Below are 25,259 nucleotides of genomic sequence, written 5' to 3'. Positions count from 1 at the left end.
GATTCAAAGATGGACATTACTATATCAATGTTATAATTTATAAAATTTTTGTGTTTTATAACTTGAAATGTATAATAGTAGTATAAAATTAAATTTCCATCGTAATGGGCCAAACGTAAAATAATACTCCACTGACTGTACAGTTGAGAGCAGATGGCCCAATAACAATTGATAGCAGATGGCCCAATTATTATAGGTCCATTGTTAATCCATATAATTAATAGTAGTACAAGTATTTGAATGTTTTAAACGGATTAAATAAATATGCATTTGATTATTTTATGGAATTAAATACTTGAAATGAAATTAGAAGCTCACTAGGCGCTTCCACGCTAGTCAATATTAATCTCAGCTCATAATTGTTCTATTCTACCCACATTAATCTCAAAGGAGTGACTGACTATTTATCAACATTTAGAAAGTTATGTGTGTAACTACTAATTCGAGGTCGACTGCATAAATATTAAACCAAAGTGTTGCATATGGCACTCCTATTTAAAATGAAAAAAAGTCCTATTTAAATAAAGAAAAATGGAACCATTTTATTGTACTACACTTACTAGTAGATGATACCAAACACGCAACTCAACTCAACTCAACTCAACTCAACCCCACCCCCAAAATCAAGCCTCTATTTTGCAAACGAATCGCAGCCGTCGATCCCCGCCCCATATCATCACCGCATTAATACAGTAAAGGCTCCATTTCAAAACCCTTCCCTTCAATCTAACCTCATTCTTCCTCCTCCTAAATTTTATTTTTATTTCACAAATACTAAATTTTTATGTATTTAAATATAATTAATTTTCACTGCATATATTTATATTTACCCTCAGCTAGATCGATACATACACTCTCGTATACGTATTTCTTTTTCCGGATCTGAGCCTCGTCGGAAAACGCCGGCGCTTAAACCCCAGCCTTTCTCGCGCTCCGCCTCCGGAAAACCCTAGGACGCTCCGCCGACCTCCTTTTCGTTTCCACTTTTCGGCTCCTCTAGATCCTTCCAGTGAATGTTTTTGTTTGTTGGCGGGATTTTATTGTGCTGTTTTCGCTTCTTTGAGTGTGGAGAGGGCGTTTTTGGGGTAAGTTTTTGTTTTGTTCCCGTTTATATTTGGGGTTACTTTTGAATTTTTTTTTGTGGGTTTTTAATGGTTGTTGCGTTGAATTAGTCGTTATTGTGTCAAGCAAATGTTTGCATGCATTGTTGATGTGTATTAACCTCTGTGTATTCGAGGTATGTTTCTGTTGAGCTGAAGTGTACTTTTCTTGACCTTGCTTTGATGATAAGTTCAATGTCTGTTCGTTTGTGTGAGAGATAATCGGTCATTGCAATTTTCTTGAGATTATCATTATTGCAGTTCATTTTACTATTCTGCATTTTGTGTGTGTAGATGTGTGTGTTCACTTGCATGACAGACTAAATTAGTGAATCTACTTTTGCTTATGTGTAGCAAGACTGGAGATGTTAGGTGCTTGCATTGGTTTTCGGGTACCTAAATATTCACTCATAGAGAATGCCTGGCTGTAGGAAACCACTAGTTTTAAGAGGATGATAGTGTAGAGAACTCAAATAGCCTAACATGATTTTCGGTGATAAGGGCCCATGGTACAACACGAGAGATGGATTTACATTGGCAATGATTTGATGAGGAATATCTGATTATAATGATATCCTACGTAGCTTTTCTGTGAGTAATTCATATGTTAGAAGCCTATTGCTCATGCTGTGATTGTGGAATTCTCAAACCATTTGTTTTTTCTTAGCTGTCATGTGCTTTCATATAAAAGCACTAAAGAGTTGTGAATTCTTGCTCACTTAGTGCAAAATAGTGAGGTAGGTATGAAGACGATAAACCTTGTATTGCTGAAATTAAAACCACTTATAGGTTTGGCATGTATATTTAGCAAGAATGGCTTCGCATATTGACAGTGGTTGACGCAATGTTTTTGAGTACTGCCTTTCATTTTTAAGGAAGCACTGTTTTAGGCACTAACCACTGAAAGAGAAGGAAGACTACTAGTCAATTGTGGATGATGAGATGGTTTGTAGAATGATCGAACATAGGCTATGAGCATCTTACAGATATAACGTCGGGAAAGACTCATTTTTGTCCCAGTTGTAGGATTGCTCTATGTAATGATTGATAGTTGTGCTCATGTTATATCAGAATATCCTCTATGCTATCATTTTTATGATCTACTCTGTCTCTCTGTTCTTCTTATTTGCTATATCTGCACATATTGTCTTTGCGAGCTCATTTGTGTCTTTCTTATTTGCAAGATGTATGTAGTTACTGCTCCGTAAGTATGTGGACTATCTGACTCCAACCATTGCTTTTATGTATTGCACTAACTTATGTTAAACATTTTTCTGTTTTTGTAGTTTTAATTATGAGATAGATATACTGATAGTCATGGCCTCGAAGGGTCCAAGGTCTAAACTTGACCATGAATCGCGGGCTAAGCGGCAGAAGGTGAGGATTTTAACTTCATGTGTGTGCCAACTTAATTTGTATTAGGCTCCTAAAACATTTACCGAACCTCTCATTATCTGAGTATATACTTGATTTATAATTTAACCTAGAATATGTTTAATCTTTGATAGTGAGTTTTTTCAAATACAATTCTGGTTTGTTGCTGAAACTCTTAATATTATACGATTGAAGAATTCAATGGCTCAGAGATTTAGTATCCTAACTTCCCTAAGATTTATTTGGAGATATGATCAACGAATTGTAATATTAGTCACTCTAGGATCTACTACTTTTGTTAATATACATAAAATTTGTCTGTTTGTTAATTGTTATACATGCTTACAGCTACAATTTATACTTTCTTAGTCATACTTATAGCTTTCGAATGATGGAAGTTTGACTGCATGGATCCCATGATACAGAGCCATGTTTTGTTATTTATTCTGTGTTATTTATCCATACAGTTAAATTGCATTTGCTTGAAATCCATTACAAATCGTATTTATAAAGCTGTAAATTTTGAAGTCGTGGCTGTCCAATATCATAATATTGTACTCCCTCCGTCCCATTACACGTGACACATTTCTTTTGGGGTAGTGGTGTTTAGTGGTTAAATGAAGAGAGAATAAAGTAGGAGTGAGGAAAAGTAGAGAGAAAAAGTAGAAGAGAGGATAAAGTAAAGACAGAGATAGAGTGTTGCTTTTTTGCTATAAAAGGAAATGTCTCACTTATAGTGGGACGGCCTAAAAAGGAATACGCCTCACTTATAATGGGACGGAGGGAGTATCTATGATTGGGTATTAGAAGTACAAGGACACACACACACACACACACATCCTACGCAGTATCTTGATTGATAAGAAAAGCTGGGGCATATAGCAAAATGTCCGATCATTATATTCGAGCTTAGAATGACTGAAATCTTCTGCTTCTATAGTTTAATTGTTTGCACTGACACTTTTTTTTTCTCTCGATCCTAGGCCCTTGAAGCTCCGAAAGAACCTCAACGTCCTAAAGCACATTGGGATCATGTCCTGGAAGAGATGGTCTGGTTGTCAAAGGTAACCAAGTATATATTCTTTCAACGCGATACCTAGTTGATTGGCTCAGTTTTTAACTTTCTAAGCTTTTTCTGTATCATTGTTTAGGACTTTGAGTCGGAGAGGAAATGGAAGCTGGCACAGGCAAAGAAAGTTGCTATACGAGCCAGCAAGGGCATGCTTGATCAGGCAACAAGAGGCGAGAAGAGAGTCAAGGTGCACATTTTTCCTTTTCCATTTTGCATGTAGTTGGAGGACTTTTGAAGAAAGATGTCATTTTCACCCCTTCGTTTTGAGCTGATGTCTTTACAATTATTTATTCAAGTCCACTGATAATTTGGTAATGCTGAACACAATGTAATCAGGAAGAGGAGCAAAAGTTGAGAAAAGTTGCCCTCAATATTTCGAAGGATGTAAAGAAATTCTGGATAAAAATAGAGAAGCTGGCAAGTGCCCTCCTGAAATTTCTCTTCTAATGATTTTCTTTATATGATGATTTGATTAAATATCTGGTTACCATGGTGGTACAGGTGTTATACAAGCATCAGTTGGAGCTTGATGTGAAAAAGAAGAAAGCTCTTGATAAACAGCTTGAGTTCCTTCTTGGACAAACTGAAAGGTATTTTATTATATGGGATCTTTTTGCTATCTGCCTGTGAATTTTATACTTATGATGAATAATTTCCAAGGAAAATCAACATCAGCAGATTCATGAAGAACTTAGTCCGTGTTATCCTATTAATTGACATACTGATGCTCCTCACCTCATCTTTTAGGTACTCATCAATGCTGGCTGAAAATCTTGTCAATCCACTGAGTCTTTGCAAACCATCTTACTTGTGCAATGCTGAGGCAAATCCGAGTACTTCTGGGAGAAGAGCTGACGAATCAGATAATGGTATGTCATAAAATTTTGGCATTGATCAGTTCTACTGTTTTTGTATCTTTTTTGAGTTTTGATCCTTTGATAATGCTAGGATCCCAGTCAGATATCAAAGCTGTAGATGAAGACTATGATTTGCAATCCACCGAAGAATCTGTAAGTTCCAACTCTCAATGGTGGTTATCCTTATGGATATTGTAAGCAGTATTCTCAATTTTGTTGGAAGATATTTGCGTATAGACATTGTGCAGTTTCCATGCATTTTATTTCCTAGCACTAGATCCCCTTTTCTGATTCTTCAACTATTTTGGCAAGTAGACCTTGATATGAGCTGTTAGTCTTTTCTTTTCTAAATCTTTTCTTACCCATGACTTCTTTATCAATCTATTTGACAAGGTAGCAAGGCTTTTATAATCGAGATAAACTAGGGCCAGTTTTCATCTATAATAAGATGTCCTATATATGGTTTGAGTATTTTCTTGGAGGATCACCATTGATTGTCTGAAGATTATAATTGAAGCCATGTGCTTTGTTTGGATAAAATTATTTTTCTCTGGAATCTAAAAAGGCTTGCATTCATTCATTGGACATCTTTTGCTATCTAGTATCAGTGTGTGAGCTTATAGAAAACTGACTATGTTCCTGTGCTTTCTTGCAAAAGTTAATTTGCATTTTCATTTTATGGATACTGATTTTGTCTTAGTAAAATCTTGTGCTCTTATTTATAGCCATTATTATAAAACATCCCATTATCTTTCCTTCAGGAAGATGATGAGCGTACTGTTGATGCGGATGAGGCTCTCATTACTAAAGAGGAGCGGGATGAGGAGTTGGCAGCATTACAAAGTGAAGTCGATTTACCTCTGGAGGAGATACTGAAACGTTATGCAGCCCATGAAGGTACCTCTTTATTTATGTCATTTTGGGTGGCTCATTAAATTTAGCTCGGAAATTTTGGTTTCTTCTCCATGTTGTATGATTATGTGTCAAACTACTGTTGATTAATGTAATTTTTGCTCAGGCAGCAGAGAAAAAAGTCCCCAGAAGGATGATGATAAGCCTGGAACAACTGGGCATAATGAACTTAATGGTTAGGTCTTATCATGCTGCATTTTGAATTTATTTCTACTCACTTCCTTTTAACCAGAGGTTCAATCTTTTTCAGGAAAAGAAGATTCCATGGGAGATGCCCTTGTGATAGAGGAAGGCAACTCGCCTGTGAAATCTGGTCGTCGTTGTGTAAGTTGTATGTGTTTATATATACTGTTGCAAATTGTAAAGACTGTCTAATACTCAACATAATATTCCTTGTTTGATACATTCAGGTTGAAAGTAATGGTATTTTGTCTGCACCAGAAAACCATTGTCCGGAGGTGGCTGAAAATCACAAGAGAAGTTCTTCGAAGAAACTTCTTGACTCAGAGAAGAAGCAGATCTCACATGAGTTCAATGACGAACAAGTAAGTGTGTCTATTTGGTTTCTGAATATAAGTGCTGTTTAATGTACAAGACCCTTAATGTTTGTGCATAGTGCTACTTATCATGTTTATGGCATTTTTTTAGTTCCCAAATATGTTTTTACTTATTCCTTAATATGGTGTTTGTACTGGATTTCTCAAATTAATATTAGCCTATTAGGTTTAATTTTTTCCAACCTTTTCTTGCTATTGCCTGCTCTTTCCATGTTATGCATTCAATACAGTTCAGATTATGTTGAATTCTGATTACTTCTATTTTTGTAGGAAGATGATGATTTTGTACTCTCAGCCAGGGAAGAAAATGAATATGACATGGTAAGCTCTTGATTATTAATAAATGTTTGGAATTTGACATGTTTTGCAATGCACCGTTCTTCATTTGTAAGGGTACCTGCGATTTCTTTTCAATAACAATTCGCCCATCCATCACATACAGCTAAGTTTCTCCTTTTTCAGTGAGTGCTATGCATTATATCCTAATGGACTTGGGTACCATTATTTCACATAATCCGCCCAGGCTTTAGAATACATTTTAAGAACCAAGGCATTTTCCTGCAACCCCCTCCCCCCCCCACCCAGCGGCGTAAGACCAAAGCATAAAGCATAAATCATAAATGCACATAAATGTTATACCTTTTACAATAACTCATAAAAGCTTGAAAAATATATGAAAACACATCAGTCATAAGTCATAACTGCTAAATAATTACAAGTCTTCTGAAACTCAAGTCTAATAATTATTCGACATAATAATCAAAGATCCAAGAAGATTGAATCATCTCCCTCTCTCTCCATCTTCATGTCCACTTTCAAAACCATATTCCTCTTTTTCATTTTCATCAATCATGTCCACCGTCGAAAAATTAAATATTAGAAATAAGTACTCCCTCTGGCCCATAAAAAATACTAGAAACTTTTGGGACGGCATGGGTTTTAATGCACAATTGGTAAAGTAAGAGAGGTAGAAACAAAAATGTAATTGGAGTATTGTTAGTGGAGAATGGGCCCACCTCATTAGAGAGAAAGGAGTTACCAAAAATAGAAGTGTGCTATTTTTATGGGATGGACGAAAATGGAAAGAGTTTCTATTGTTATGGGATGGAGGGAGTATATATTATGTACTGTACTTAGTCAAAAAATAAAACTAACCCTTTGGTTGATTTGTTTTCTCTTCCTCGGTGCTCAAGAACCTCCCCCACCCCCCATCTATTAGCAATGACATTGTTGCCTTGACATCTTCATTATCTGGGTTGGCTACCCACTCATCCGAAGGAAAATCTTCTATATTTTTTAGTCTTCTCTTTATTTGATACATGTGGTCGGTTTCCAGGATGATGAAACAACTCTCGTGGAGGAAGAAGAATTAGCAAATGCAGAAAAAATCAATACTGCAGACGAGGTGAGGATGTGGGATCCTTATATTCTGAAGTCTTGAATTTTCAAATTTTTATTTAATCAATTAGATGGTAATATTAATTAATCATATGCTTTTTCAGATTGCACTTCTCCAGAAGGAAAGTGAAGTTCCTATAGAGGAATTGCTTGCAAGGTATAAGAAGGTACGTAGAGGAGTTCCCTGTTTCCTCCCCTCTGTTCTTATTGAGTGCATATATTTTTCTGATGATACTTCATTGTTCAGGATTGTGACAGTGATGTAGATGACGACTCTAGATCCTTGTCTACTTCTGGTTCTGTAGAGTTATTGGATTCACCAGAACATAGGATGTCTAACCTTATGCAGCCTGATTATGGGTCAAATGGATTGGAGCCAGATATATGCTCCCATCCAGAAGAAGAAGCTGAATGTTCAGGAAAATCTGGAGAAGAGACACAAAGTGAAAATATAATTGCTGATGCAGCAGCAGCTGCCAGGTCAGCACAACCAACTGGAAATACATTCTCAACGACAAAGGTGCGAACGAAGTTCCCTTTTCTTCTAAAGTTTCCCCTGCGTGAGTATCAGCATATTGGTTTGGATTGGCTTGTGACCATGTATGAGAAGAGACTCAATGGAATACTTGCTGATGAGATGGGGTTGGGTAAGACGATTATGACCATTGCGCTGCTTGCTCACCTGGCTTGCGAGAAAGGAATTTGGGGTCCACATCTCATTGTCGTTCCAACTAGTGTCATGCTCAATTGGGAGACTGAGTTTCTTAAATGGTGTCCTGCTTTCAAAATATTGACATACTTTGGAAGTGCTAAAGAGCGGAGAATAAAGAGGCAAGGATGGTTGAAACCTAATTCATTTCATGTTTGCATTACGACTTATAGACTCGTCATCCAAGATTCAAAGGTTTTCAAGAGGAAGAAGTGGAAGTACCTTATTTTGGACGAAGCGCATCTAATAAAGAATTGGAAGTCACAAAGGTGGCAGACGTTACTCAATTTTAACTCCAAGAGGCGCATTCTACTAACTGGTACTCCATTACAGAATGATCTTATGGAACTGTGGTCTCTGATGCATTTCTTGATGCCACATATTTTTCAGTCTCACCAAGAATTTAAGGATTGGTTCAGTAATCCTATATCCGTCATGGTAGAGGGACAAGAAAAGGTAAACAAAGAAGTAGTTGACCGGCTGCATAATGTACTCCGTCCCTTCTTACTTCGCCGATTGAAAAGGGATGTCGAGAAACAGCTTCCTTCGAAGCATGAACATATTATATGTTGTAGGCTGTCAAGGAGACAGCGTAACTTATATGAGGACTTTATTGCTAGCTCCGAGACTCAGGCTACCCTAGCTAATGGTAATTTTTTTGGAATGATCAGTGTTATTATGCAACTTCGTAAAGTTTGCAATCATCCCGATCTATTTGAAGGCCGTCCAATTGTAAGTTCTTTTGATATGCGTGGTATAGACATGCAACTTAGCTCTCCTGTTTGCTCAATGCTTGCCCCTGGGCCATTTGCATCTGTTGATCTTAATGGCTTAGGATTTGTCTTCTCTCATCTGGATTTCTTCATGACATCTTGGGAGAGTGAAGAAATTCAAACTATTGCTACACCTTCAAGCTTGATTCAGCAACGTGTAAACCTGTCTAGTTTGGAGGATAATTGGGTCAGATGCAAGAAAAAGAATAACAGGCATTCAATATTTGATGAGATTCAGAAGGCACTATTGGATGAGAGGTTGAGAGAAATGAAAGATCGTGCTGCAGCTGTTTCGTGGTGGAATTCTATAAGGTGCAGAAGAAAACCCATTTATGCCACTGGCCTCAGGGAGCTTGTCAGTGTCAAGCATCCTGTCCACGATATTCATCATCAGAAACACAATCCTTTGTCATATCTGTATTCATCCAAGCTTTCTGATATTGTACTTTCCCCAGTTGAAAGATTTGAAAAGATGGCTGATCAGGTTGGAAGTTTCATGTTTGCAATACCTGCTGCACGTGCACCACCCCCAGTTTCCTGGTGCAGTAAGGGTGGATCACCTGTGTTTATTCACCAAACGTCCAAAGAGAGATGGTCACAACTTTTTTCCCCTCTTCTTACTCCATTTCGGCCTGCTATTATCCGGAGGCAAGTTTACTTTCCAGATAGAAGACTTATCCAGTTTGACTGTGGTAAGCTGCAGGAGCTTGCAGTTCTGCTCCGGCGACTTAAATCAGAGGGTCATAGGGCTCTGATATTCACCCAAATGACAAAGATGCTTGATGTTTTAGAGGCATTCATCAATCTTTATGGCTATACTTACATGCGTCTAGATGGTTCTACTCCGCCTGAAGAGAGGCAGACACTCATGCAGAGGTTTAATACAAACCCCAAGATATTTCTTTTTATTTTGTCAACACGGAGTGGAGGTGTAGGCATCAACCTAGTTGGGGCAGACACTGTGATTTTCTATGATAGTGACTGGAATCCTGCTATGGATCAACAAGCACAAGATAGGTGTCACAGGATAGGTCAGACACGTGAGGTTCACATATATAGGTTGATAAGTGAGAGCACAATCGAAGAGAATATTCTGAAAAAGGCCAATCAGAAGCGGGCTTTGGATGATTTAGTTATACAAAGTGGAAGCTACAATACCGAATTCTTTAAGAAGCTGGATCCAACAGAATTGTTTTCGGGCCATGGAACAGTTTCCCAAAAGGATACACTACTAGACAAAACATCCAAGAATGGCGGTGAGGTAACATTATCTTGTGTGGATTTGGAAGCTGCCTTAAAGAATGCTGAAGATGAGGCAGACTACATGGCGCTAAAGAAAGTGGAAGAAGAAGAGGCTGTAGATAATCAAGAGTTCACTGAAGAAGCAGTTGGCAAGTTGGAGGACGATGAGCTAGCCAATGAAGAGGAAATGAAGCCTGATGGTCCTGCTGAACAGCCTGCTTTGAATGTGAAATCAGATGAGGGCAATGTTGTGAGTGAAAGCCATCCAGTTGAAGAAGGAGCCCTTGCTATCCAGAATAATGAAGATGATGTTGATATGCTGGCTGACGTCAAACAGATGGCCGCAGCTGCAGCTGCAGCTGGGCAGGCTATCATGTCTTTCGAGAATCAGTTACGCCCCATTGATCGATATGCAGTACGCTTTCTTGAGTTGTGGGACCCAATTATTGACAAGACTGCAGTTGAGCCTAATACTCAAGTCGAGGAAGCTGAATGGGAGCTGGAGCGCATTGAGAAGTTAAAGGACGATATGGAGGCCGAGATTGATGATGACGAAGAACCGTTGGTGTATGAAAGTATGTGCTCTTTCAAGATTGACTTTTTTTATGTTTCTATTGCTTTGCAAATATTATGTGCATTGTAGAAAGTTATGGTACTATGGGGCATCTTTCCTCTGATTACTAAGTGTTGTTACCATTACAAATACGATCATAATCTTTTAATACACATGTAATGGTTTCTTATGTTTGCTTTCTCTGTAAGTTGGATTTAAATTGCTTTGCATTTCAAATTTATATCCTGAATTGTAGATGTATGATCTTCATATTTTTTCCTTTTTTCTCACTGTCAAGTTTGTCTTTTCTTCTGTTCTGTTATTTTCTATTTTTGGTTGACAGTTGTTGAAACTACATTGTCATGGAAATTATTGTATTTCATTAAATCTCTTGACAAGAAAATCCGTCTGCTATGTAGAAAATAAGAGAAGTTCATCAACACATGCATCAAGACTTTATCTTAATTTAATTGTTGTTGTTTAGGTTGGGATGCTGATTTTGCAACTGAAGTATATAAACAACAAGTTGAAGCTCTAGCACAACACAAGGTATACAGCAGCACTTGCTTTATGATATAAGATGATATAAGATTTGTGAGGGAACCAATTCATTTGCTGTTGGATCCTTCTGGAATTTCTACCTCAATTTAGTTATTTTTATGGTTGGAGATTTTTCTTCCTAACTAATGTTTAATACTAACTATCTAATAGCTGATGGAAGATCTGGAACGTGAAGCCCAGGAGAAAGAGGCTTTAGAATGTTGTTATTCAGACTCTCAAAGGTTAGTATTTGTAAGAGAAACTCTGAATTCAGTGTATGGAGTTTTTTTGTTACTCCCTCCGTCCCTAATAATTTGTCACCATTTGACCCGGCACAGGTTTTAAAAATAGAAAGTGGGTTGAAAAAGTTAGTGGCATGTGGGTCCTACTTTTATATAGTAGTTTTATAATAAAAGGTGAGTGAAAATGAGTTAGTAGATTGTGGGGTCCATTACCAAAAATGGTAAAAGTGAAAGGTGATAAATTTTTAGGGACGGACGAAAATGGAAGTGACAAATTTGACAAATTTTCAGGGACAGAGGGAGTACTTGTTAGTATGCATGCAGACTAGCTTGATAGACATCTCATTAGGTGGCCTCTTTAGTATTCACGGGCAATTCTTTTATGTGAATTCTAGGTCTCTTATTAACTGAAGCGAGATTCTAAGTTCACCTAACAAAATTATGTATACATGCTGGCTCACCCTGTTCACTTACTACACTAGTATGTGATACAGAAACATGTACCGTAGTTCCTCTTATGCAGAAGAATAGTAGTATCGTAATAGGTATTATGTTCTATCAAACAGCTTTCCTTCTAGCTTACTCTGTTTTCCGACCAAACAGGGATTTCGTTACTCCAAAACCAAAACCGAAAAAGAAAGGCAAAAAGGCCAAGTTCAAATCCTTGAAGAAAGGGGCTCTAGTTTCGAAGTCCATATCTATAAAAGAAGAGTCATCAATAGAACATATGTCTATTGATGATGATTTAATATATGATGACACCCCCACATCTTCAGATGCTTTATCTCCCTGCTCAACTCAAGAGAAGAAACGTAAACCTTCAGATAATGAAGTACAAAGAAGCAGAAAGAAGTCTAAAAAGCTGAATGCTTCTGAAACTGGGAACATTGTTTTGTATCACAAATCTCCTGGAAAGCATCAAGATGAACTTAAAGACTTGAAGATTTGTGATAATGGTTACTTTGATAATGAAAAGCAAATAAATAGAAACAAGGCACGAGGAAAGCTTTCTATCCCCATCATGCCTCTGAAACGGATTTTCACAATAAAACCAGAAAAGTTAAAAAAGAAAGGAAACATTTGGTCTAAGGATTTCCTCCCTTCTCCTGATATTTGGTCACCAAAGGAAGATGCCGCTTTATGTGCAGCTATCCATGAGTATGGTCCAAATTGGAATTTGGCAAGTGAAATCTTGTACAGAATGAGTGATGGTGGGTCGTACCGGGGCAGGTTTCGTCATCCTGTCCATTGCTCTGAGAGGCTTAGGGAACTAATTCAAAGATATGTGTTATCAGTTAACGATGTTACAACTAATGACAAAGCTGTTGGCATGGGTACAGGGAAGGGTCCTCTAAGAGTAACTGAGGTATGTTCAGCTCTCTCTTGACGCATTGTATTAATTCATATGTTGCTGTTTGTCTGTTATCTTTGCCAGTGAATAGTTTTCTGAAGTGTTATTGTTGCACCAAGCAATGTTTCCTGAAATGTGTATGTTTGTGAAATAATGTGTTTTTCTTACGATAGGTGAAGTATTAGTAAGCGATGACTTGTTCCTTACCAAGGATACTGCAGTTACTTGGCATAATCAGACACAAGTGTAGTTTGAATGTAATTTGTTTAGATTTCTGCTTGTTCTTGGACAATTTAATCCTCTCACAGTAAATCTCTTCTTTAGGGATGAAGCTTTGAAATGCATGCTCTGTTGATTTGTGATATTAGGCATTTCAATTTATTATTGGCTCCAAAAATACATATGTTCCTAATTTCTTTTGTATGTTTCATGAATTAGGATAACATCCGGGTATTGCTTGGCATCACTTCTGATTTACCAGATCACGAACCACTTCTTCAAAAGCATTTCTTTTCGGTGCTCTCGGCTGCTTGGAGGAATATCTCACACTCCAGCCACAGTGGCAATGCTCTATTATTTCAGAACAGATTCTATTCATCCCAGGAGTTTTATGCCTCTGCCAGCAGTAAGAATTCCTTGGGAAAATCACCAGATAGGCTGGGATTCTGTAATTTGCCTCAGTGTGGGAAGTTAGTTGCCGCTGCTCTGAATAGAAGCTGCAACATTCAAACAGATGACAGGCTAACTATCACCAATCCTATGGAGGATACCCCTATTGAAAAGGAGATATTGGATTTAACTCTTGAGCTTGAAACAGATATGGCTGAAGTTCTACTACCTCTTCCCTCGGTCATTAATGTGTCAATTCTTGGTTCAGACCCTTCCACGTCTTTCAAGGGGCATGCTGGAGAGGATCAGCAATTTAAATCTTCCAGGGGCACAGTTGAGAGTCAATTCAGGTATGTTTGAGATCCTCGTTTTTGGTTCATAGTGTATTCCTTGTGTTTCTTTGTGTCTTTATATGGGAACCTAAATGCTACCAATGTTGCACCAATCTGCGAGTTTTGATAAGCAGCCTTATTCTTACATCTTCTCTTCGTGTCCAGAACTGCATCAGCTGCACATTTTGACAGTTGTTTTGGGGAAGAATCACAAGAATTAACCACGGGCGATAACAGGTCTTCAAATTCGGGAAAAAACAAGCTCCCTGTTTCTGAGCCGGTCAAGCCTTCTAAATCGAAGTCGAGAAGAGCAAGTAAAGATCACACTGACTCGCAACATTTGACTTCCACTGAAGTGTTCCAAAATCTACCATTGATGCCAACTGACCCCAGTCTGAAGTTCGATGACTTGTCCTCCTCCTTTTCTGATATTGGATTTGACTCTGCCAGCCTGGTGGACATGGATGAAGGTTTATCCCCAGACATGACAGAGCTGGTCTCGTCAAACTATGACCCGGACTTGACGTCTGGGCTGGACGACCTGTCAGATTTTACTGAATTTATAGAAATGGGGTAATGAGCAGCAGGCAAATGCAAAAGAAACGCCATGAAGCTTCAAATGGGAGAGTCGCCATGTTTTTTGAACGGCTAAATCTCAGGACCGAGAAACTCCCAGTCAATGAAAGTGAGCCCGGCTCATGGTTGTTGAGGTGTAAATGCTGTGCTATCGGGAATAAACAAACAGAAAGATAGACCTCGATGAATGACCTGCAAATCGAAGTTCCTGGTGGTTGGGAGTTGGGGAAGATGAATGCCGACGACATCGGAGGCCATTATAGGATTGTAGAAGTTCCAGCAGGAGATAGTGAATTTGTGATATGGTAGGGTGTAGGATAGTATTCTTGCAAGTGGTGTTTCTGCTGCTTAATTTTTCTTCCTTGCAGTTTAGGGGGCTATATTTTTGTCACACTTTTCTTTATTAGTCCATGCATTGCAGGCACATCGTCTGCACGGAAATTGCAACATCTGCTCTATTTCAATATTAACAAAATTGAAGTTGAAAATATCGTAAACCGGAGGAAAATTGAACTACATGGATTTAAGGCACAAGACAAGTAAAATTAATAACTTGAAGGGAAAGCGGTAATTACGCTATTAACATAAACTGTCTCTATCTTTGTTTTATAATAATTATAAAATGTTTGAAGTTTTGCAAAAATTATATTCTCCTCATTCTATAAAAATATGAGGTCGTTCAAATATGAGCATATGATATGACATAGAAATTAAGATAAAATTAGTAAAGTAAAAGAGATGAGAAGGGTAGTTAATATTAGGAATGTCAGTGTAGCCGGCAACCCGTGGGCTAGCTCGAATAGCCCGCCAAATTTATAGGGTTGAAAATTTATAGCCCGATAAAATTACAACCTAATTAGACTGCACTCGATTAACCCGCAACCCGTTAGGGCCAGACCTGAAAACCCAATGGACTGACCCGAAAACCAGATAAAATTTCTATTGTTCTATTTATTTGACTCCTAATTCGTCACTTCATTGATTATTTTTATAATATAAATAACTACAAAAATAACTTTCAACTTTATATTAAATATACAAATTATATATTAAATTTTTATTAATATAATAATAGATAAATAAATTAGATACTTCAAATTCACTAAAAATATTAAAATTTCTAAAACATGCTTTAAATTTTCTTGAAATATGTTTATATTTCATTTTGCACAAATCTCAAATATTAATATTTGATCTTGTTTATATTTGAGTTTAAGCATAAATCTCAAATTATCAAATTTATCATAATTAAATATTATACATTTTATAAATATAACTAATTTTTATCATTATTTATTGGATTGATCGCATGTTAATTTTATCGGTAGTAATCTGATTAACCCGTTGGGTTAGCCCGAAACCTGCTGGGCTGACCCGATTGACATCCCTAATTAAAATAGTGTTAGTGGATAGTGAGACTCTCATTATTATTAGTGTATAATTATAGTATAAGTGTAAATAACTTGATGCATATGAATTGGGATAATATTTATAAATAGAAATGCTCATATTTTTATGGAACAAATGAAAATGAAAATCACACCTTTTTATGGGACAGAGGGAATAATAAGTATTATAAAAAGTTTAATCCATGTCTCAAGTTAATATATTTTTTCTTATATGTTTGAAAATTGTTAACTATTTACTTATATATTTACTTACGTGTAGTAAAAATATGAAATATTGATAAAAAAAATTTGTATCAATATAAAAATTGATATAGAACATTTGTACTCTGCTCATATATAGTTAATGCAAACATTATATATTAGCTGTATTAAATGAAGTAAATTATGGAGATTACACCATAAAAATTAGATCGCGAATTAATACAAAAATGCATGCTTCCATATTTATCGAATTATTATAAATTAATTAATGAAAGTATTTAGTCACTACTATAAACCATATATTCTCTCTCATTAAAAACAAAATATTTGAAAGCAGCTAAAAATTTGGGAATTCCCTCTGCTTAAACCCTATTTCGCTATTTGTATTCCTTCCTTCCTCCCCCCCCAAAAACCCATAGATTTTAGGAATTGAATTCTGCAGAAGCAATGCGGAGGGAGATACCTAACCGTAACACTTGGAAAGGGAAAGCACAAGCTACAACCGATCACACTGTTGGCCGAAGGCTTCTTCGCTCCAAGTACCTCACCTTCAAGAACCGAATTTCCGGTATTTCCACCTTTTTCCCCCCAATTTCCAATTTCGATTTCTGTTTGGAAATCAATATTATCCTGCTCTACTATAAGTTTTCTTTGTCGCTAGATTCACGTGTTTAGTCTGTTATCTCAAGATTTGTACTCGTTTCAATACCTTAATGGGGTTTTGTATGTATATGTTCATTAATTTTGGACGTTTCTGATTAATTTATCATTTATAATTATTGCTTTCTTTCTGCATTAATGGCTGGATTTCTATTTCTATTTAGTTGTGCAGATGGGAGGGATGATATATCCGAATTTGATTCTCATAAGTTGATAACATTGGTTGAAGAAGTGGATAGCTTGCATCAGCTAGGTAAACTTCCCAACTACTTATAATAAAGGTGTTATACTGTTTCATAGCAAAAGATTCATGGAAATTTGGTTAAATTTTAACTTTGTACGGATTATTGTGGAACATCGGATTTTTTATATTAACGACGGATGACTGTTGGGAAGAGCTGGGATGACTTAGCATCTACAATGTGATTATTTATCAGGGAAAGATTGATTGATTTACTAGACTACCATAACTATTAGTTGGTTATGTGATGTTATATTATTGGTACATTTGTATTTCATTCTAGTTTGGTTTAACTTAGTTTTTTTTTCCTGTATAGTAGTACAATATCCCAGGGAGCAAGTAGTAGATGCTGAAGCTCTATTTGACATTACAAATACACTGGTGACCTTTGTTAAAGCGTATAATAATGATGGCTTGACACCTTCAGAGTTTGTTAGTTGCATTCTTAGAGATTTTCGACAAGAAGGCGGCGGACTATGTAGTTACTGAAATGAGCTAAGGAGTTCGATAAGATGGGAAGACATTGGGGAAGCTGTCGCTGTTGTTTTCAGGAGTGCTCCTGGCTGTCGTACAATGTAATCTTTTTTTCTACACTTTGCCAGTTTGTTTGTTATTTTTGTAAAAATTAGCAGGATGTCTAACTTAGTTATGCTTACCATGCACGGCAGGGTTGGGCCAATGAACACTGAGTTGAAGCGGTGTAAGACTGGTTCGTAGAGAGCGTGCAAAACTCGCTAAAAATACTCGACCAGAAGAGCTAAAAACCTTTCAATCTTTAAGGAAGAGAAGTACCATGTGATGTCAAGACTTTTTTACTCTCAATTGTGTTTATTACTATTGGATATTTTGCATCATCATATAGCAACGATATGAGCCGATAATTGGAACTGACTGACTGACATGTTTTATTCTTTGACAGCTTGATGAAAAGGATCATGACAAAACCGCAACTGATAAGAATATGGCTACTATGTTTAACATCTTGAGGAAAAATCGCAAAGCCAAGCTTGAAAATCTAATGTTAAACAGGAAGTCGTTTGCAAAAACTGTGGAAAATTTATTTGCTCTATCATTTCTTATAAAAGATGGACGTGCTGAGATTTCAGAGGATGAGACAACATCTAGTTTGTAAGTAAAATCCATTGTCGTCCTAGTTTAATAATGTTTCCCTTATCCCCTCCCTAACGTACGTCTACCCTGAAATGCTCCTGCTTTCAGCCCCGAAGAATGCTCCTAGTGCTGATGCAATTCAATCTGGCGAGTCTGCTTATAGTCATTTTATACTCAGATACGACTTTAACGACTGGAAGGTACTTGTAGCAATCAATTCCTCATATTAACCAGACTTTCATATCTTTATATTTCCTGGATAATGCCAACTTGTATTCAATGTTGGACTCTGTTGCTGCCGGGGAGGAACTAATGCCACATAGAGCCGAGGTGAATGAAGCAGAACTAGAGTTTGATGGACCACAAGTTGCACAGCCTTCAACTCATATAAGGAAATTGTGTAGGAACCGAGGTTTAGTTATGCGGGAGCAGACTGTCGTGGAAGTTTCACCTGAAAGTGATGGTAATAAAGCTACTGATAGGGCCTCTGCCATTCGTAGAGGGAAGCGAAAACTATTATGATACATTGAAAGAGCTCCTACTCATCATGCATAGCTCTCTGCTCCGTCTTCAAAACTCTAGAAATTTTAGTTATTCTTGTTATGCTGCGATTTGGTTGGCCAATCTCTCCTTGGCTCGATCGTTATTATTGTTTATTTTTGAAGTAGATGTGCATAGTTTGGCTTATCAGTTCTCTTTAGCCCGATTCGGACTGACCGGGGTAATGGTTCGCTCCCCGTGGTCTGGCAAACTGGAACCGGTTGTTGCTGAACCTCGGGCATCACTAGTTGATGCTAAAATTTGGTATGGCATTAAAATTTTGCATTATTTCTACACTACTTGTCCACGCCTCTCGGTAGACACTCCTGATATATTAATGTCACCTAAACATTAATTTCAAAGAAAAAAAACATGTCACCTAAGTAGTTGTATCTAATGTAATATGGATATCAATCTAACCTGAAATTTGTCCGTTGGCCCGAATAATCCGAAAAAAATAGCGGGTTAGGGCAGTAATTTGGCAATCCATATACTACAAAACAGGCTAAACGGGTTAGTCCATTAGGGTTCACGGGTTAAATGGGTTGGACCGAAAGGGTTACGGGTCAGCTCGATGGGTTGCAGTGGTTAATTAAAAAATAAAACTCCATTCGTCCACAAAAATAAACTAGTTTTACCATTTCGGGTGTCCACCAAAGTTAGACTAAGTCTAAAAATGAAAGTTTTCAACCAATACTAATCATGCATACCATTCTAAATATAAACCTCACAATCCATGTGAAGAACGAACCTACGGTTGTGATGATCGAAATGCAAATTAATGAAATGACAACATGCAAGGAAGAACACAAGCGAATTACGTGGTTCGGCGTAAGCCTACATCCACGGGCAGAATCTGGTGTGTTTCTTTATTGATCACTCGAGAAATTACAAACATAAGAGCACTCAAAACTCTCAAGAATTTACAAGATGGAAAACCCTCAACTCGCCCGAAAACTTCTTGCTTCGAGAGCTAAAAACGCACAGCTGAAAGATAACACTTCCTCTCTTGAATTCTCTCTCTATCACTTTTGATTTCTGTTGTTGTTAGTTCCGGAATGAATCGCAACTCCCTTAAGAAGTATCGATCAAGAAAACCGCCGAACAGCTTCCTTTGCCGAACAGCTTCCAATTGCCGAACAGCTTCCAATTGCTGAACAGCTTCCTTTTGCCGAACAGCTTCCAATTGCCGAACAGCTTCCTTTTGCCGAACAGCTTCCTTTGGCCGAACAGCTCCTTTTGCCGAACACGGTTATAACCGTTTCCAACGGCTAGTTCCTGTTTTGGTTCCCAACGGCTATTTCCTGACTTGATTCTTCCACCAGCTCAATCCGATCTTGATGAGCTCAAACACTAACAAATCCTCCACCTTTGAGCAATCTAAGATCCATCACCACCAGTTCCACCTTCCTTCCCATACTTACAAATTTCGGACCACCCCAACCAAATCCAAGCAATGTCGGAACTTGGATCTTGGTAGGGCTTTAGTAAGTGCATCAGCCGCATTGTGCTCGGTGCTGACCTTCTCAATCTTCACCGCACCCTTCTCAACCTCATCTCGAATGAAATGCAGCCTCACGTCTATATGTTTGCTGCGTTCATGATATGTCTGATGTTTCGAGAGACAAATCGCGCTATTGCTGTCGCACTTGATCACAACATTCTCTTGCTTCACCCCAAAATCACCAACTATACCCCTAAGCCAGAAGCTTTCCTTTACTGCCTCAGCAAGAGCTATATACTCTGCCTCCGTCGTCGATAGAGCCACCACGGATTGGAGATTAGACTTCCAGCTCACCGCGGAGCCGAACAAGGTAAATATGTACCCAGATTGTGAGCGCCTATTATCAAGGTTAGCTGCATAATCTGAATCGCAAAACCCAATAATGCTATCCTTATCTCCTTCATTCTCTGATTTGAACATTATTCCCAGATCACTACTTCCTTTGAGATACTTGAGAATCCCTTTCAAAGCCAACCAGTGCTCTCTTCCCGGACAGGACATGTATCTGCTCACCACGCTTACCGCATGAGAAATATCAGGCCTTGTGCATATCATCATATACATCACACTCCCAACTATGTTGGAATAAGGTATCTGGCTCATCTCTCTTTCTTCTTGCTGATTTCTGGGACATTGTGATTTGGACAGCTTAGTCTGTTGTGATAGTGGCACTGAGGTTGTTCTACTCTTGTCAATCTGATATTTGCGCAGTACTTTCTGAATGTAGCCTTCTTGGGACAACCACAACACCCTCTTATCTGCCTTTCTGAATATATCCATTCCCAAAATCTTGCTAGCACTCCCCAGATCCTTGATTTCAAATCCCTTTTTCAATAAGGCTTTCACCCTATCTAGCTCCTGTCTATCTGGTCCAGCAAGCAAGATGTCGTCTACATATAATAGCAAATACACAGCAGGTCCCTCAGACTTTGATTTGAAGTAGACACAACTATCATATCTGGAATTTATAAATCCCATACTCTGCATATGTTCATCAAACTTGATATGCCATTGTCTACTTGCTTGCTTCAAACCGTATAGACTTTTCTTTAGTAGACAAACCTTATCTTCACTCCCATGTATCACAAATCCCTCTGGCTGATTCATGTATATAGTTTCCTCAAGCTCTCCATGAAGAAAGGCTGTCTTCACATCAAGTTGGTCCAAAAACCAACTTCTTTGAGCAACTATAGCTAGCAAAATTCTGATTGAGGCATGCTTTACCACTGGAGAAAATACTTCATTATAGTCTATTCCCTCCTCTTGTGTGAACCCCCGAGCTACAAGCCTAGCCTTGAACCTAATCTTGTTCCCAACCTCCAACTTTTTCTTGTATATCCACTTACAACTCACTGGTTTTTGTGTGGAAGGTCTCTTCACAAGCACCCATGTCTTGTTCTTGATCAGGGACTGTATTTCATCTATCATAGCCTCCATCCACTGCTTGCTCTCCTTAGAACTCATAGCTTCCTTGAAGCTTGAAGGCTCTGCATACTCTATGTTTTCTGCAACACATAGTGCATATAGCAAGTATTCTTCTTCACTGTATCTTGTAGATGGTTTAGGGATTCTTCTGACCCTATCTCTGGCTAGAACATAGTCACCCAAATCCTGCTGCTCTTCTTCAGGGTTCAAGACATCAGCATCTGCTTCTTCTTGTTCACCATGATTTCCCATCTGCTGTTCAGGCTCAGCAATTCTATCTGCTCCAGAAACCTCCACCTGAACTGATTCCTCAGCCTCCTCAGGTTCTGGAACACCCATCTCCACCATCCTCTCAGGCTCTGGTTCTTTCTCAGAATGAGATGGCCTCTGGCTCTCTTGAGCCTTTTCTAGAAATGGCATCCTACTTTCTTCAAATTGCACATCTCTAGAGATAATAACTTTCTGATTTCCTGGCTCTATGCACCACAGTCTGTAGCCCTTCACTCCCTTTTGGTATCCAATCATCACACATCTCAAGGCCCTTGGCTCCAACTTACTTTGCTTGATGTGTGCATAAGCCATACAACCAAAAATCTTCATATTCGAATAATCCATGGCCTTTCCATACCATCTATGATCAGGAGTGTCAAAAGCTATAGCTGAAGAAGGACTTCTATTGATGAGAACTGCTGCCATACTCACAGCCTCACCCCAGAATCTCTTAGCCATTCCAGAGCCAAAGAGCATACATCTAACTCGCTCTAGGATGGTTCTATTCATGCGCTCAGCAACTCCATTCTGTTGGGGATTAGATGGAGATGTCCTATGCCTCTTCATACCTTTCTGCTTGCAGAAAGAATCAAACTCCCCACTCAGAAATTCCAGCCCATTATCAGTTCTTAAACACTTCAAAGAACACCCTTTCTCCACCTCCACTTCCCTACACCACTCCTTGAATTTCATGAATGTCTCTGATTTTTCCTTCAAGATAAACACCCATAATTTTCTAGAAAAATCATCAATAATGGATAGAAAGTATCTACCTCCACCCAATGAAGCTGGTGTAGCTGGGCCCCACAAGTCACTGTGGGCATAGTCTAGTGGTGACTTTGAGCTGTGAATTCCTCTTCCATAGGGCAGTTTCTTACTCTTTCCGAGCACACATTGCTCACACAAACCCAACTGCTCATTGGGATTTTCCAGCTTAATCAGCTCCTTCTTGGCCAATTCTTTAATTCCAGTTTCTCCCAAGTGTCCGAGTCTGAGATGCCACATTCTTAAGTCTAATACCTGCACCAGATTCACAGATCCAGTAACCACACTTGCCTTTAGATAGTATAGGCTTCTCTTTCTCTCAGCCATCATAACAACATCACCATTCTTGACGATGTTCATAATCCCATCAGATAATATGCAATTATATCCTGCTGCATCCAACACTCCAATAGAGATCAAATTCCTCTTAATCTCTGGAATAAACCTCACACCAGTGAGTAACCTGATGGAGCCATTATGAAGTCTAAGCCTGATGGACCCAATTCCTCTGATTCTGCATATCTGGTCATTTCCTAACAAAACTGATCCAGCTGCATTCTTGATTTCCTCAAAATGACTTCTAGTTGGACACATGTGGAAGCTACATCCAGAATCCATGATCCATGGAAGTTCTTCCATGTCCTCAGTCACACACAGAGCCTCCGGGACCACCAACTCTTCTGCAATATCAGCATTGTTCTTGCCATTCTCTTCCTCGGCCTGCTTCTTCTTCCAAACCCAACAATTCTTCTTTATGTGGCCTGGTTTCTTGCAGTGATGGCATGATCTGGTCTCTTTCCAGTCAGCTGTCTTGTTTTTCCATGGCTTCTTCTGTGACTTTCTTTTCACATTCTTCTTGTGATCAGCAACACTCAGACTCTCAGACACCATTTCAGTGGACTTTGGATTAGATTTCTGGATTTCCTTGAGCTTTAGAGCAGAGTACACCTCTTCATATCCAATCTTGGACTCTCTACCAAGAAGTATAGCATCCTTGAAATGCTCATAACTTGGTGGCAAGGAATTCAACAACATCAGAGCCTTGTCCTCATCTTTAATCTCTTCATCAATGTTCTCAAGATCATCGATGCATTTCCCAAATTCTTCGAGCTGTTCCAACACACCTTTTCCATCAGCAATCTTGAAAGTGAGAAGTTTCTGCTTCAGGTGCAGCCGATTTGCCAAGGATTTGGCCATGTATAATGACTCCAACTTGGACCAAACTCCAGCCGCTGTCTCCTCCTTTGAAACTTCTCTGAGGACTCTGTCATTGAGGTTGAGTATCAAGGTACTATATGCCTTGTACTCTCTGTCTTGAGCCTTTGCCTTCTCCTTTTCATCAGGCTCGGGCTTCTCCTCCTCATTACTGCCTCCACCATTTAGGGTTTCCCATAAACCCTGTTGCATCAAGATTGCTTTCATCTTCAGCCTCCATAGGCCAAAATCATTTCGGCCTGTGAACTTTTCAACATCAAACCTTGCTGCAGCCATTATTCAAACAGGTTGAGCGCCTTCTTGAGGAAACAAAGAAAGAACTCCCAAAACTTTATGCCTTCTCGATCAATTCAGTGGACGAATTTCCCACAGACGGCGCCACGTTGTGAAGAACGAACCTACGGTTGTGATGATCGAAATGCAAATTAATGAAATGACAACATGCAAGGAAGAACACAAGCGAATTACGTGGTTCGGCGTAAGCCTACATCCACGGGCAGAATCTGGTGTGTTTCTTTATTGATCACTCGAGAAATTACAAACATAAGAGCACTCAAAACTCTCAAGAATTTACAAGATGGAAAACCCTCAACTCGCCCGAAAACTTCTTGCTTCGAGAGCTAAAAACGCACAGCTGAAAGATAACACTTCCTCTCTTGAATTCTCTCTCTATCACTTTTGATTTCTGTTGTTGTTAGTTCCGGAATGAATCGCAACTCCCTTAAGAAGTATCGATCAAGAAAACCGCCGAACAGCTTCCTTTGCCGAACAGCTTCCAATTGCCGAACAGCTTCCAATTGCTGAACAGCTTCCTTTTGCCGAACAGCTTCCAATTGCCGAACAGCTTCCTTTTGCCGAACAGCTTCCTTTGGCCGAACAGCTCCTTTTGCCGAACACGGTTATAACCGTTTCCAACGGCTAGTTCCTGTTTTGGTTCCCAACGGCTATTTCCTGACTTGATTCTTCCACCAGCTCAATCCGATCTTGATGAGCTCAAACACTAACAATCCACTAACACTCATTCCACTACATTTTCCCTTCCTCTCTCTTACTTTTTCCTATCTTTCTCTTACTTTACCAATTATACATTAAAACATGTGTCATTCATAACCTTTCTATTTTTGGTGGACGGAGGGTTTTTCTTGTATTTTTGGATTTCATGCACTGCAATTCACTAGCCTTTTTCAATCTTTGTTCCACACATTTTTCACTCGGTTCCACACTAACAGCTTTCAAGTTCCACCTCGACCCATTCTTCCATAGTCCCAATATTTGTCACCATCAGCTTATCACCGCCAAAGCCAATCAAGACAAAACTTAGAATTAGCCCATCAAAATTTTCAATATATTTAGTATTTTAATAGTGTTTTATGTAAGATATGATTTCTAATTTTCATAAAGAATTGATTATATAACCAATGCCAAAATAATGACAAGTACACTTTAATTCAAATTGATTAATTTAATTTTAATTTATCTGTTAACCAACATGAAAGGCTCATGTCCAACTAGTATTGAAAACCATGAAAGTTTAAAAAATTTATGTGATTCTAAATCTTAGAAGAAAAAAAATATAAAATTTAGAAATATTTTACGAAGGAAAATTTTGATAACGAGAGTTTGTTTTGAAAAGCTTTTTGGCTCGAATAGCTCGATGAGTTATCCCAAAATTTGGTGGATTATGGTTAGAGTTGAAAATTTACAATTTGAAAAATTCATAAC

General features: G+C 38.3%; 2 protein-coding genes and 1 pseudogene across 2 annotated transcripts; all 3 read left to right on the top strand.

Annotated features, from left to right (window-relative positions):
- Positions 1 to 702: 702 nt before the first annotated feature.
- LOC121746633 (protein PHOTOPERIOD-INDEPENDENT EARLY FLOWERING 1-like) lies at positions 703 to 14,638 on the top strand. Its single transcript, XM_042140538.1, has 21 exons — positions 703 to 1,085; positions 2,387 to 2,477; positions 3,458 to 3,538; positions 3,626 to 3,733; positions 3,883 to 3,963; positions 4,048 to 4,136; positions 4,294 to 4,415; positions 4,495 to 4,556; positions 5,165 to 5,300; positions 5,422 to 5,490; positions 5,566 to 5,639; positions 5,726 to 5,860; positions 6,143 to 6,193; positions 7,209 to 7,277; positions 7,375 to 7,437; positions 7,518 to 10,569; positions 11,032 to 11,096; positions 11,259 to 11,329; positions 11,933 to 12,695; positions 13,119 to 13,639; positions 13,787 to 14,638. Exons 2-21 carry the CDS (start codon positions 2,418 to 2,420, stop codon positions 14,196 to 14,198), a joined length of 6,084 nt encoding a protein of 2,027 aa, XP_041996472.1. The 5' UTR covers positions 703 to 1,085; positions 2,387 to 2,417; the 3' UTR covers positions 14,199 to 14,638.
- A 1,458-nt stretch (positions 14,639 to 16,096) lies between these two features.
- On the top strand, positions 16,097 to 18,646 carry LOC121749012 (annotated as a pseudogene).
- On the top strand, positions 17,670 to 18,340 carry LOC121749323 (non-structural maintenance of chromosomes element 4 homolog A-like). The gene is made up of 3 exons (XM_042143903.1): positions 17,670 to 17,832; positions 17,927 to 18,018; positions 18,125 to 18,340. The coding sequence occupies exons 1-3, from the start codon at positions 17,670 to 17,672 to the stop codon at positions 18,338 to 18,340; spliced, it is 471 nt and encodes a 156-aa protein (XP_041999837.1).
- Positions 18,647 to 25,259: the final 6,613 nt, after the last annotated feature.

The sequence above is a fragment of the Salvia splendens genome, chromosome 9 (assembly GCF_004379255.2).
Source record: "Salvia splendens isolate huo1 chromosome 9, SspV2, whole genome shotgun sequence".
Lineage (NCBI taxonomy): Eukaryota > Viridiplantae > Streptophyta > Magnoliopsida > Lamiales > Lamiaceae > Salvia > Salvia splendens.
The sequence above is the reverse complement of the archived record's forward strand: the minus strand, read 5'-3'. Positions and strand labels throughout refer to the sequence as shown.

Bases quoted from the DNA above. Each gene is read 5' to 3' on its own strand.
- LOC121746633 (XM_042140538.1), top strand. From the start codon at position 2,418: ATGGCCTCGAAGGGTCCAAGGTCTAAACTTGACCATGAATCGCGGGCT. The intron at 2,478-3,457 runs GTGAGGATTTTA...TCTCGATCCTAG, and splicing joins CGCGGGCTAAGCGGCAGAAG to GCCCTTGAAGCTCCGAAAGA. The intron at 3,964-4,047 runs GCAAGTGCCCTC...ATGGTGGTACAG, and splicing joins GGATAAAAATAGAGAAGCTG to GTGTTATACAAGCATCAGTT.
- LOC121749323 (XM_042143903.1), top strand. From the start codon at position 17,670: ATGGCTACTATGTTTAACATCTTGAGGAAAAATCGCAAAGCCAAGCTT. The intron at 17,833-17,926 runs GTTTGTAAGTAA...TCCTGCTTTCAG, and splicing joins AGAGGATGAGACAACATCTA to CCCCGAAGAATGCTCCTAGT. The intron at 18,019-18,124 runs GTACTTGTAGCA...GCTGCCGGGGAG, and splicing joins ACGACTTTAACGACTGGAAG to GAACTAATGCCACATAGAGC.